The sequence below is a fragment of the Filicampus tigris genome, chromosome 3, assembly GCF_054856515.1.
Source record: "Filicampus tigris isolate MCC_2025a chromosome 3, RoL_Ftig_1.0, whole genome shotgun sequence".
In the NCBI taxonomy this organism is placed as follows: domain Eukaryota; kingdom Metazoa; phylum Chordata; class Actinopteri; order Syngnathiformes; family Syngnathidae; genus Filicampus; species Filicampus tigris.
The window spans coordinates 19670029-19685113 of record NC_141219.1 but is presented as its reverse complement, the minus strand read 5'-3'; the positions used below and the strand labels follow the sequence as shown (position 1 = coordinate 19685113).

Sequence of the window (15085 nt, the reverse complement as noted above, 5' to 3'; positions counted from 1 at the left end):
GCGTACATTTGAATATACTTACACGGAGATGCTCCTCAGTAAGCGGCAGTTACTTTAGCTGTTTTCAGAGAGGATAAAGAATATATGCCTATGAGTATTGATATTAGGGCCCGACCAATTAATGGGCCGATATTAGCTTTTAAAATGCCTTTTTTTTTTACACATTAATACATTACAACAGACAAGACAAAGATGATATTCAAACATCCCAAAAATCTTCAAAAATCTGCCAATTTGTGCAGATTTTTCTCTTTGTTGTAAAAAAAAAATACTATAAAACCAAATTTTGTTAAACAGTCAAATATTCTGCCTGTAATTCATGTCCTTAATAAAACAAGTTGTTTTATTATTAATTATGTTTTTTTAGATTAAACAGCCGATTGATCGATTATCTGAATTTTATTCTGCCAAATATTGGAATTGGCATCAGCCACTAAAAGTTAAAATTGTTTGGGCCCTAATTGTTATACTGTTCCACCTTTTGTGTTCAAATGTAGTTGCTTAGAGGGTTATAAAACTGCATTCGTTTTGCATTGTGTGTTAGCATTAAACTAACGTAAGGCAAAATTGGTGGTAGTTTTAATACACCTACAGCATTTGACTTTGTTTCATGTTTAGCTTGACAATAGACTTGAACTGGGAGTGACATTAAACAGGCCTCTTTTTTTGAAAATTGTTTCACTCTCTGCCAATTTGCACCTTGTATTTCACTGCCACCATAAAAGCACACGACTATGCACTGTATGAGCAAACAAAACGGTGTGATACATTACAAAGAAGGGGCTTAAAAATTAATGTGAGTGTTTTGTGTGCGTGCAGCAGGGGGCTGTTAACATTGTGTCGGGACTCTACCTGAGTATCAGTTTAGACAAGTGGCAGACGTCAGCGTGACAACACATCTTTGGCAGAGGGAGCAAAACAAAGGCTGTTATTTGGACTGACGGCGACATGCCTGCCTTTTAGTGTGATCCAAGCTAAAGATGGATGGAAGGGAAGAAGGGGGATTCTTTGTATCATGCAGAGTCAAAGTGTCCATCTTCTGGTTGAGTCTTTGGAGAGCGAGACAGTCTCTTGCTAAAATCCTGTCTATTCACTGAGGAAGTAGGTCATTCAACAATGGCGCCGGCGGCAGTCACCACTCTCCCCCTTGCATAATACATTAAGTGTAATGTGCATCAACTATTCAAAGGCTGTTATTTTATTCTGTAAATGCACATGGACATGACATTTAATATTGCCACCGAGCGCTGAATGACGGGGTTTCATTGTGCGTCAAGTACAACACCGTGCCATGTCTAATCGGAGCTCAAGAGGCGACACAGCGAACGGGAACATGCTGAATAAATGATGGTGGCGGAGTTCAGGGCGCTGTCGACCAGAAGGCGGCTTGGAAGATGACAGCCGATGACAGAAGAAAATCTCAGCGCCGCAAAGACAGCCACAATTCAGTTTTGTGCTGAAGATCACAAAATAAATCTAATTACGACAAGCCTTGGCCCTTCCTGTCCCCCTACCCTCCATCATACCGATGACACACCCACAAGTGTCTTGCCTTGTCTTTTCATAATTTTTCATTGTATGACGAATTGTCCTTATAAAACTCTCAGTGTAATATGTCGTGCGGTTCCTGAACATATGTTATTCATTTGCAGGAAAGGGGACATTTTGAAGGAATCGGACACCACCTTGGCAAGCTGGGTGAGGACGGGAAGATCGGCCACAGAGTCATTGACCTCACCAGGCCTGAGGATCTTGATGGTAAGGACGTAAATCTTTTTTAGTTTTTTTTTTTTTTTTTTTTACTCTTTTACGTGTCTGCTTCTCCCCAAGTAACTTGATTTACGGGTTTAATTCCTTCTGTGACAAAGCTCATTTACTCAATCGTTTCTTTCTTTTGTTTTTTTTTAAATGGATACTGTTTCTAGCCTTGGTATTTTTACCATCTGTGATATAACTAAGAGCAACTAAAATGAAGAGTCTCTGCATTGAACGCACAGATGGGGATATGCTGCAACGAGATTTTATACACATATATATTAACGTGTATGTGCGCAGGTATGTATGTATCTATACATACCTGTCATTAACACTGGTCCATGTTTTTGGTCTGTGCACATTTCAGATGACTTGAGTTAGTTTGCCATTCTCCTCCAATCTCGACTCCTTGCATCTACAAAATCACTACTTTTCACAAAGAAAAAAAACAAAAAACACTATCCTGCTTGAGTTAACAAACATCACATCCTTACATAGCTATCATATACCGTTGCGCACCGTCATCAACATCACACCACTCCAAACTCATGTTCAAACCCGAATTCAATATGCTAAATAAGTTGCTAATTTATTATGCTGTCAGTGGTCGAACACGTCGCCAGCACGACGCCAGTGCCAGCCCTACGCATCACAGTCTGCGCTAATGGCGACCCACCAACCAGACAAAAACCTTTAATACTTCATAAAAGCAATTCGTCATCTTCCCAAACTCTTGTTCAAAGGTCTTAGAGCCATGAGTGATGAAATAAATAAAAAGATGAACTGATTGCACAGTCTAATTGGTGGAAATCAATCTGCCCGTACTTACATTCGTAGCTGACCAGTTCATTCTGCACCAAAGCATTTCAGCGATCCATTTGAAACCAAACAAGCTAACTCAAACCTATGAAACCTAATTCTTTTCAGTCGTTCCCCGCACTCAATCTCAAGTGTTAGGGAAGATGGAGGCATTGTTTGACAACACTTCTCAGACAGTTGAGCGTTCATGAGTTACGACAATTGTACTCAAGCTATTTTCATCACTTTCAATTTGTTCATAATCCGTAAAAAATCACTGACATCGTGGGGATACACCAATAGCATTGATTTGTGGGGAAAAAAATGAAATTGACTATATTTAGATACATGAGGTTTCTGGCTGACAGTGACAATATGCAAGTGTTCCGGTTTGATAAAACGCTATAGTTTGTTTTAACCCAACCAAACGTGTCAAGTGTGAACATACCCTTAGTGCGCCGCCACTTGGCCATGTGACTGACACTGGACTGGTGTAGAAGCGAGTACATGGTAGACATGTGGGGGCTGGGATGAATGGCGCTCCAATGGAGTGCAGGTTTTCACAGGTAGGTGAGCTGGAGGACAAGGGCGCCTCAGGACAAAGCTGGCTTTTCTCCAAGCTTGGACTCCCGCTGCTGTTGTGCTTGTTTGAGGTCTTGGGCACAGGAGAGTAAATTTTGCTTGCACCATAGTGACAAAGCGTCACCTCTCTTTGTGGCCATGACTTCTTCGCAGGAGCAAGCAGTACACACACAGCACCAGTGTTTGTCCGGCATAAATATTTGTGGCTGTTTCCATGGCACTTGAGAGCTAGAGCAAAGAAGAAAATGGTTGTGAGTCATCTTTGATACTTCAGAGTGTCTTAGAGAAGGAGGAGAGATATTTCTCAGGACAATGTAATCCAACGTCTTGCAGCGGCATCACACGCCCTCAACATCGCCTTGACTAATTACATCTGTAGCTACAACAAGACAAGTGTCCTGGTTCGATGAAAATTACATTTAGTAGGGCCGGGGCTACCGAGTAATTTTAGAATCGATTCTCTTGTGATTATCCCATCAATTGATTTTAAAAAAAAAGTTTTATTATTAAACAAGAATACAAAATATGCATGTGAGGTGCTGGTATTATTTTTGCGCCATTCTCATGTTTTACACCATAGTATCTGTGACTTTGAAAGTGTTGTTGTTTAAAAGGCGGGGCCCAGCTTGGTGAGTGCCATGGGAGTCAGTGAATGAGAGTGTCGAGCTGGCTGCTAACTAGCTAAATGTTAGCCAGTCTGCGTGCTTGACTGCCTGGGCATAAGTTGTGACTGTGCAGCTACTCTAGGGTATGAATGTTATTCCATGTTTATTTTGTTACGTGTGGGCAATCATGGACCTGCTGTTGTATGAGACGGTTCTGCTTTGCAGTAGACACGATGCACTGTGTGAGATGATCCCAAACTTTGGACATTCTCTGTCTTTTACTCACGTGTGCCCTTGCCCCCAAGTTATTTCTACATGAGTCGGCAGTAACATTAGTCCGGAAAAATAATCGCTGCAAAGCTTCGAGGTAGCGATTTTGCTTTGGCTTTTTCTTTGGGCGGGGGGCAATTGAATTTTCCAAGTTATTTGAATAATGTTTGCAGCCCTCAATTTGAGCGGCGCCCATCAATTTATGTTTCCCTTGTGAGACACAGAGGAAAGTCATCCTAACTAGAGTACGGCTTCTCCATGGACGGTGGCGCTTCTAGTGCTCATTGTCCCAGTGGGAGTCTTCCCTCTGGAGCGACGCTGGAGTCAGGCAGGGCTGAAAAGGAGCACACACCGGGGCAGTTGTGCCCTTTTAATTCCTTTACGGGCCAAGGGAAAGGCTCAGGCCAGACGCCTCCCATCAGTGTTCCCACTGGGCTATGGATTATAGGAGCAGGCTGGGGTCAAAGGAGAGGAGAGGTCCTGTTCCCAGAGGGAGAAGGCTGGGAGCCAGGCTGGTGGGCATGACTCAAAATACACCATCAACACTGTGAGTACGCTAGAAGAGCAAAACACACATTGTTGATTGATGGGGATCAGGATTTTATGATGTGAACCACAAAGTGTTAACCCTACTCACAACACTCCTAAAACCCTTCTTGTAAAGATCTTGCCCGACTACGAACCAGTCGTTCCCTGGCATGATTTTCTTGATATATACAAGCATCTAGCTAAATGCAGTCGCGTGTGCTCTTTAATTATTGACAAAGCTATGATTAAGTTATTTTCTGGTCAGAAGTCATCCAGATGTGAGGGGAAAGGAGGGCGACAGTTTTTAGCCGTTGTTTCAACAGAACATGTACAGAAGAGGGGATTTATCGAGAGCACACTTGTTCTTCAGTAGTAGACTTTCATGAGGAGGAAAATTACACGGTGTACCTCCCGGTCATTGCATAGGGTGTGAAAGCCCCTTAGTGTGATGCAGGTCTCCCTCCCAAAGCGAGCGGCCGCACTGAGCGGGCTCTGTGTGCAAGCGCGCGGCTCTGTCATCACAACGGCTCACAGAAGGCTTTAAGTTGCTTAAGCTAATATTTGCAAAGCACGGAGCAACAGCACAGACTGGAAAGTCGTGGCCAAGGTATGGAAGAGGGATAGGATTCCCTCCATTTCGTAAAGCCACGAGCCGCACGCGTGATCTCACCACTCTTTTATTTGCTCTGATAAAAACATCAGGCCTCGGGCCTTTTGTGGCATCGGCGACTTGCTGAACTCGTGTGCCTGCGTGCCATCGCTCCAAAGGGAACCAAGAATTTGTTGAAAGCTATAACTGAATGAACGCAAAAGTCTAGTGCAATATGAACATGCCTTGCAAAGGCCTTGTGGAGTAGCAAGAAAGGAAGACAAGACTGCATAATTGCTGCAGATGATTGGTTTTGTCTTTCTGCACGAGAGCTTGGAGCGTTTCCAAATGTAATTGTTTGAAGCGGATCTGTTGTTGTTTTTCTTTCACTCAGTGAGGCCGTGGGATTTGAGCTCGGGTCTTTATTGCACAGCAAGGCTTTGTCGGCATGGGCATACTAATAATTTATCACAGCAGAAATAGCCCAGCAGGTCCACTGAAACTAATAGGCGGGATTTGATTGTTGATTAATTGTGTCTGAAAGCAATTGAGGCATAACATATGAATGAAGTTAGGGTCCGGCCAATACAGATTTTTTTTTTCATTTCCGATATTTGGCAGAATAAAATTGAATTAACGATTTTTTAAACTATCCAACAACTTTTTTGAGAGGGGGGGATGTTTGAACATCATCTTTGTCGTATGCTGAAATGTGTATAAAAAGATTGACAAAAATCAGTATTTTTTTTGCCGATTTTATATTCAGCCAATTTCAAAAGTGCTTCAGCTGATTAAATTAAATATCAATAATTACAGTGGTACCTTGACTTACAAGCTTAATTCATTCCGTGACCAAGCTTGTAACTTATATTACTCATATAATAAATCCACTTTTTTTCATTGCAATGAATTGAAAGGCCATTAATCCATACAAGCCCCCTTAAAAACACAATTTTGTTTCATGTTTGTAATAAATGGATAACAGCCATGTAATGTAAAATATAAATATAAAATTATGATAAAATCAATGTAATAAAGTAAAGCAAAAAAAATAATGGTTTTATAAAGTGTAATCAAGCCGAAAGTCTCACACACACAATGCGAACGTTTTGCAACACAAAGCAAAAAGTTTGACCTTGCAACCGCTTGTACAGAAAAAAGCGAAATTTGGGGGTTTCAGTGCCAAGTTGGATTATATGAAAGAACAGAGTTTAATACAATAGACAGGACAAAAGCACAAGCGACAAGTTCCCTGTGTGCTTGCACATGTTTAGTGAGGGCGCACAGCACACACACACACATTTTTAATGAAGAAGAAAAAAGGGGGATTGACATGTTAAATGGGGTTTAGCTCTCTCGTAATTTGTGTCACTTTAATTAGCATGCTTTGAGCTCTGGCTCCAGCAGCCTGCACCCCGAATGTCATGTCCTGTTTGCCCATACACATTAATCCAACATGATCCCGCTCCGAGGGAGAGGCTTCATTGTCGCCGCTAAACGCCTGCAATCAGAGGTGTTACCAGCGATCCCAACAGGTTTGCCCGATTGCAGCTTCATTCTCCCGAGCCAATTCTACCCGTCAGGGCTGCGTCTGTGTCGCATGCCGGCAGAGCGACCTGTGAGCTACAACGCAGAACGCTATTAAAACATGTGAAAGTGCGGTCAAATGCCGCGTGCATTCGAGAAGAAGTTGGCTTTTGACTTCTCCACGTACAGCAAATGAAGGAGAAGGCTGCCTTTTTCCACACACGGAGCGTGCGTGCCCGAAGGCAGCCCGAGGTGGGGACCACTGGAGCAATGCTACCCTCTGGCTGGGTGCGCGGTCAGGTCTGAGCCTGCAGTCCATGAGCTCTATTTCTTTCACTTTTCCCCTCTCAACATTTTTATTCCCCACCTCCTCCCCCTCGTAAACATAAAGCCATTTTCCCTCACTGTAATTCATGCTGTTCATCTGCAAGGTTTACAGGAGAGACAAATTAAAAAGGGACAGTAATATGCCTCTGTCGCACGTGAGCCACGGGCCTCATGAATCACAATAAATTCTATTAAGCAGCACTCCCTCTTTGTTATGCCCCCCCCCCACAACACCGCTAAAGTATCACCCAGCCTCTCTTACTGCTAAACAGCTGTGTTTATTTACACAATCACACATCCACCTAACTGATTCCCGAATGTCCCGCCACTCCATACAAACTGTGCTTTAACGCTAATCGGCAAAACGTCAGAGCTGTTTCGTGATCTCCAAGTGGAAGGATCGAAACAATATTGCAGTAAATTGCTTGTGGGGAATTGAAGGGATTTAATGAGACAGGACGCTAATGTGCAGGTTGTGTCTGATACAGTCATATATTACCTGACAATGTAATGTACGCTCTCATTTTTGAATAGCCGTTCCTCTATCTGCTATTGTAAGTCATCTTCTCGCTGCCCTTGTAAACCTGAACGTTCCCTAACATGTGTTACTGTGTGTGTAAATGCCAACAAGTGAGTGTGCATACCCGCTTGCCGATGAGTGATGTCACATCAGTTTGTGGTCTATCTATCTATCTATCTATCCAGCTATCGAGCTATCGAGCTAGCTAGCTAGCTAGCTATCAATCTTTGATCTCCTGGAAAGCACAACGTGACAGAAAAAGCCTACTAGATCATCTGAACTTCAATTGGGCATAACCAGAGGCACTTTAAATGATGGCAGCCGTGTTGACTCCCATTTAACATGAGTTGGAAAGTGAATGGTTAATTCTGAACACAGCAACATCCCAACTATGAGCGGGTGTGCGCACTTGTGCATCCTCATTATTACAATTGTTTATTTTTTTATTACATTTGTAGACATTTTATACATTTTTCTTACTTTAGTTTGAAATTGTAGAAATTAATAGGGGGGGAAGTTTTTAAATGATTTATTTTGGTCTCGCCTTTTTCACAAAAAGACATCATCTGAACAGGGGTGTGTAGACTTTATTTTAATCCATTGTATAAAGTGACTCGCATGTAATTTTGAACACAGCATAATTTAATCAATTCAGTCAATTGATAATTTAGTCAATTTCAGTAACAAATCCGAGTCCAGGAATGGACTTTGATGTACTCGAATGGTTGTCACTGTAAAGGTATGACTTCATTTGAATGTAAAACGGCACAGCATTTGCATGACAGTGACAAGAGTATCCGTGCGAAGGGTGAGGAAAAACGATGACGAAAAACACCCAATCCGGCTTCCCTCCAGTGGAGCAAGTCACGTGGCTGGTTTGCTGGTTAACTACGGATGTGGCACAAGCTGATGGAAGGCAGTTGTTTTGTCCCTGCCCATAAGTGGCTCACCTCTGCCCATATGCATGCACACCAGTATATAAATTGCTGAATCAGTGTCAGTGATAGAGTAATGGGCCGGGAGGCATCGTAAATTACGGCGAGCGCTCCCTGGGTGCAGACACTGTCTGTCTTGTCTGAGTGAGCGCTGCGCTCCTGAGCTAATGAATACCTTCATCGGGCCCCGGCAGTCAGCAGATTGCCCCGCGTTGATGGATACTGTCAGCCCTCCGCCACTCCACATTTCATTGCACAATAAACATGCTTGTCAAAAGCAAACAAAGTGAAATCAATTCATCCTGTACAGTGAGTGCATGCTAAATGAAATTAACCAACTGTGGGCTCCGGCGACAGCAGCGCTAGTGTATTATTTCCGCCTGCAGCCTTCTGGAGGCTAAAGACGGATGAAACGCAACACTGAGATTTGGTGCTTTGCTATTTTTGTTCTGTATGAGCTGCTACGTGTGTAAGAGCGAATCTTTGAGCACACCGATGTAGGGCGCCAAAGAAGCATCGGCACCGGTTAAACCAAAGAATGTAACTTAAGGGAAATACCGTTATAGTATTCAGTATGATTAATATTAAACCGATACTGTGAATGGGTCCTTTCACTGATTTGGTGACATTTGCTTGTTTTAACGATCTCAAACTAATCTTGAATTTCTGGCTTTTTTCCAACTCTAAATCTGATATTACACATTTTGAATGATTCAAAAATGTTGTGTGGCAATGATTATTTATTATTGAATTGTATTTATTTGTTGTAATGAAAACCCTCATTTGAAAGTAAATGGCTGCAAGTGACAGGAATGAGTTTTTGGCATGGAAATAGCAAATACATCAAAAACACAGTATAGCCGCATGTATTCTAATAACATGTTGACATTAAGCACATTACAGTGATCCAGCATGAAAATGTATTATAAAAACAAACAAACAACAGCCCAAAATAATTGAGGCAACAGGCAGAGAAGCCATTGATAAAAAAAAAAATCATCACATATACAACAAATAATATGTGAGCTTACTTTGGGCCTTCCCATGACCAAGCTCTGAATGATGCAACTTCCTGTGGACCATGTGACATGTGGACACAAGTGTGAATTCAAACTCAAAAGTCATTTTTTTATAAAAACTGAAGTTTAGTTGAGGAAAGGAGTACGACAAATATATTTAAAAAAATCTAAATGTTTTGAATGATTAAATTCCATGGTAAAATCTAATCTTAGAAAGGACATACAACAAATGCTATTTATAGGTAGTTTAAACTAATGTTTGAAATTGTAATGACTAAATATTGCCTCCATGTTTAATGAATACACCTTACTTAATTAAAACCAAACAGTTAATTTTTTCATGCATGTGTACATTTTATTTCCTGACACCCAAATGGATGCTTTTCTTTTGGACTGTGTATATTTTCAGGGGCATGTGTTTGCGCTTCTAACAACCGAACCATGACTGTACAATGAAGCGAAAGCATCTGTGCAGTGTCACAATATTTTTTTTTTTTTTTTTTTTTTGTCTGAAGCCTCTGGAGATATGTTGCTCTTGACTGTGAAAGTGGAAACGGAAGCAGGCCGCAAAAACAGCAAAAACATTCTCACATGAACTCTTCCTGCATTTAAGACCATCGAGCCGGTCAGGGTTGAAATAGAACGCCGCGACGTCTTGAGCGATCAGACAAGAGCGAGAGTGAACGAAGCCCCCGTTACTCATTAAGAATGTGATTTTGTTTATGATTTGAAATCATAATAGAAATCAAAGGCCAGGTAATGTGTGCCAGGCTGCTGGTGCAATGGTCTAATGAGAAAGCTTCACATGTGGATGATGAAATATGCATGAGTCATCCCAAGCTTTCTTTTGCAGACTTGAGATCATTAAAGATGTATCGTAGCATATGGAAGGCTTTTTTTTGTCTTATTTTTTCCAGCCTTGTTTATCAACATGTTTTTGTTTGTTGAAATATTCATCGTGCTTTTATTTAATTCTTTCACATCTTACTTATAAAAGGAAGCAAATGTGCATGCAAACAGAAATCATTATCAGTTTGATGTACAGTTTAATACGGAGAGAAACGCTGCTCTGCTGAGAGTGAATGCCCTGATTGAGAAAGCAATCATCTCATACCGATGTGTGAAGAACACTTTCTTTTCCAAAAGTCTCAACTTCTCTGCTTTGCTCTCCTTTTCCCAAGCTGCCTCAAGCCCTCTGTTGCGTATTTGTTTTGGCGCACATGCACATTTTATGGAAGCCAAGCTGAAATGTAAGCAACTGATGAGAGACGTGTGAGCGCCTGTATGCAAAACTGGGCAAATACCGCCCGCAATTATTACAAGATGTAATGTCCCGGTGTGACTGTGTGTGATTCTACTTACTTATTATTTTGACACAAAGATCCAATAAAATATTTATTGCCATAAAATCAACATTTAAATGGGGGGTTTGGAAAAAATATATGCTTTTTACAAAAGCAATCATTATGACAAATTAACCAGAGCAACCGAATTTTAAAAAAATAACATCAAAAAATCAAAGACCAGGTGTACAAAACATCACAATAAATCTGCAAAATATTTACGGTCCTGAGCTTAACTTTGGAAAATTTGGATTTAAAGTATATATTTAAGCTTCTACAAAGTAGAGTCCAATTATGCAAATGATTCCATTTTAGTTATTTATCGATTGATTGATTGATTGAGTGATTGATTGATTGAGTGATTGACCTCACCTTTTAATACATTCGAGCAAAAAAATTGAATATAATTGATGTAATGCAATAATCATAGTACTGTACAGCATGGGGTTTAAATACATATTGCATCATTTCAAATAAAACAGATTTTAGATCTGCGAGTCCAAAAATGTGCAACGTACTCTCATCAGTATGTACTAACAATTCCAGATAGGATTGTTTCCTACCGTTTCTCCGGTGTCGGCTTCTTTTAGCAAATACAACATTATACAACTTTTTTTTCTTTTTTTTTTTTTTTAAACTGTAAGAGTCTGAAAGTCTGCCTAATGTCACAGTCTGAAAATACAGAAGGCCCTCTGGAAGGCAAAAGAAGGCCTCTCTATTGGGATGTGTTTATAAAAATGTGTGGGCCTTGGGTTGAGTTGCTGAATACACACAGTCAATGTTCACAGTGTGTGAGTTAATCACAGTAACTGAAGGCGTGTTATAAGAAGGCTCGTCATTAAAGCAATGTCTCGCCTCGCTCGCTCTTATTGCCCCTGTTCCGACCACTCTTGGTTCCCATCCAGTCAATGGCGCTGCCAATAAACCACTGTCTTTGGCCAACAGGAGGCGCTGGCTCAGCCGAAGCGAGAGTCTTCAGGGAGTCGAGAGGGAGGAACAGCAACGAGCCGCACATTAAAAGGCCGATGAATGCCTTCATGGTGTGGGCCAAAGATGAGCGGCGCAAGATCCTCCAGGCCTTCCCGGACATGCATAACTCCAATATAAGCAAGATTCTTGGTAGGTTCTTACAGGTTACCGTACCCAAAACCACAAGACACCGAAGAAGCCTTGCTGTACTTATGTTACAACTACAGAAGTGCAGAAGTCCAAACACCTTCCACTGTATTTAAAATCGAGTATGTGTGTAGTAGGTAGGGATGGGTGAGTGCCGATATCGGCTATTGGCATCAGGCCGATACCCGGCCTTAATTCACGGTATCGGTACTCGTGACAGCGGCCTATACTGAAGCTCTCTTGTGGCTGTTTTATAATCTGAAGCTAAAAGCATACAGGACTGACAGGTGCCAATGAAGATGCAATTTCTGTAAGTTTATGTATAGAAATAGAAAAAGGTCAGAGAAAATTGCTATGAAATCATGCACTTTTAGGGGTAAATGCTATATTGTATATTTAGGTATTTCTTTAAAATGATCTATCATTGAATTTTTGTGAAAATGTATACAGTATATCAAAAGTACTATCGTATCAGTGGTTGATATCGTATTGGTGACAACTCAAGGAGTTGAGTGGTCATACTGGTATCGGTCTGAAAAAAAAAAAAAGTGGTATTGAACGTCCTTACCATAAAGTAAATTACCTTTCAACCCAAAGAAATTCAAAGAAATCACCTAAGCACACGGCTGATTTAATGCCTGCAGCTATCATAGGGGCTTGTCATCAAAAATAAATAAAAAGGCAAAGGCTTAATGTGTGTTGTCCTTTCAGTTGTGTAGTCCATCCATCATAGTTGTGAAAAGTGTGAAAATCACGCAGGCCCTTACACAGATCAAATATCCTCTGTACACTGGATTGTTGTTCCTTACTGAGACGACACCAGAGAAAGTCTCTGGTCTCACTCAAGTGTTGAAGCCACTCAGACAGTGTGGAATGGAAAACACTTTTGCGCTTTCAAACTGCAAATAAAGGTGGTCGGAATACAGTACGCTGTAAAGTCTGAGGTGAAACAATACATTCCAATGGTCAACCTGAAAATTGGGAACATGTTCCCATGATGTAAATAGGTTGTCAAACTGTCTGTAGCATTGAAAAAAAAATCCTTGTAAAGACAATGTTTTAGAATAACGTTTTTAACTGCTCATTAAAAAAAGCTAACCACTGTTAATATTAAGATGTAAATGCCAAAATACTCTTCTTCAACGTTTAAAACACCTGCTGACAGTGCGCAGGGTTTGGCAACAAATTGTTCATCAGTGGCCCACCGTTGACCACTGGTTTCCTGCGTAATTGCCAGTGAACAGCAATGTGATTTAACAGCCAATCAAAAATGCACTTGCATTTTCATACACAAAACTACATTTGTAAAATGCTCAGGTGCTGGCATGGCAGTGAATGAGGCGATCCATCATTGCAATCGATTCTCTCCTTCAGTTCCTGTTTGTGGAAGTCCACTTCTTCGATGACAATCGCACCGTGTTTTTGTGGTTAAAAAAAAATACAGCATAGTACATTGTACTTGGAGTCTCAAAAGCCTACACAGCACGGATGTCAAACTCAAGGCTCAGGGACCAGATCAGGCCCGCAACATCAATATATGTGGCCTGTGAAAGCAAATAATGGGCGTCGACTTCATGATTCTTGCAAATTGTCTTCTTTTAACAACACTGCAAGATGAGATATTGCAAGCATTTTTTCAAACCAATCCCTCCTTTAAAAATAAGTGCAAAATATTCGAACAAACAATTATTGACTGGTTTCTGATTTCAAAACTAGTTATCCATCAATTTGTAGTGTTTACATTTATATGGGCTCACAGCCATAACAGCCTTCCGAGGGACACTGTAACTACCATGTGGCACACAGGGTGTTACTTTTTCCATTGCATTACACCAGTAGATGTGCGGTGCTCAATTTGCAAACAGTCGCCAACTGTAATTTTTCTGCGCTGATCCAATTGAGTCATTTCGGTCGCGTCACTCGGTGTGTGGCGGGCCTTAGACAAATGATGAGTCGTAGTGCAAAGGTGATGTGCCTCTCTGTAAAAACAACAACAATTAAACAACAAAGCACTCCTGTGACTTGACTTCACCTGATGAAGCTGTACTCTTATTTACTTAGTGCTTACTTACTTACTACTAAGGATGTCAAATTCAATCACGCATGCGACTAAATCTAAACGTTTTTTTAACATAAATGTGAATATACACAGGATATGTTATTATTTCAAAATAAATGAACTTAACTCATTCACTGCCAAAACCGTTTTTATAGTCTTTTCACAGTCCAGCCATTCAATCCCAGGAACTTATTTCTATTTGTTTCGATTTTTTTTTTCAAACGTTTTGGTAAAAGAGGGTCTGAAAATGTCTGGCACTTACTTGAAATAACATGTAAATATCTCCACGTGAAAATGTCTTCTGTCACATTTTCCAAACGGTGTGACATTATAGCTGCGGCCGTGATGTATTTATTGTAATTGATTCTTTGTCAATCATTGTAGTGGATTATAAAATGTCATGTTGTATTGTGTAGTGTAAAGTCATTTTGCTGCTATGCAGGCTCCCGGTGGAAGTCCATGTCCAACCAGGACAAGCAGCCGTACTATGAAGAGCAGGCCCGCCTGAGTAAGCTCCACTTAGAGAAGTACCCCAACTATAAGTACAAGCCCCGGCCCAAGAGGACTTGCATCATCGACGGCAAGAAGCTGCGCATCGGAGAATACAAGCAGATGATGCGCTCACGGCGACAAGAGATGAGGCAGTTCTTCACTGTGGGGTAAGGTGCACACTCTCACACAATAGATACAGTTATACAGTATATCGCTATGTGGGCACAATTTAGGTACCAACGTTTTTGAAAAAGCACCATATAATTTGTTTCGTCCAACCAACCCAACCCGGTGACAGATACTCAGGCACCTAAAAATGTTCAAACATGTTGCGTATACATTTTTTGTTTCAATATTAATTTGGGTAATACTCTAATTACAGTAAAAGGTTTGCAAATCAATGCTGATGTAAAGAGTTGTAGCTGCTGTCCTAACTGCTCAAAAACAATTTAGCTGAAATGAATGTCTTTTTCTGATCATACAAAACACAAGTTGTGTTTGTTTGAGCGACACACTGAAAACATTGAAAAAATATGAAACACAGAAGCAAGGACTTACCTTATTTCTAGCTAAGGCACCATGCAAGTAGTTTGATATTATATCTCTCATGTAAGTCACTT

At 40.9% G+C, this 15085-nt stretch overlaps 1 protein-coding gene across 5 annotated transcripts in view; it reads left to right on the top strand.

Annotated features, from left to right (window-relative positions):
• Nucleotides 1-15085, top strand: part of sox6 (SRY-box transcription factor 6) — a 155250-nt gene that overhangs the window by 132546 nt on the left and 7619 nt on the right. For all 5 annotated transcript variants that reach the window (XM_086025553.1, XM_086025551.1, XM_086025550.1 and 2 more), the window contains 3 exons: nt 1653-1758; nt 11744-11917; nt 14416-14632. In XM_086025553.1, coding sequence (XP_085881679.1) covers nt 1653-1758; nt 11744-11917; nt 14416-14632 — 497 coding nt within the window. The remainder of the gene's footprint in view (nt 1-1652; nt 1759-11743; nt 11918-14415; nt 14633-15085) is intronic.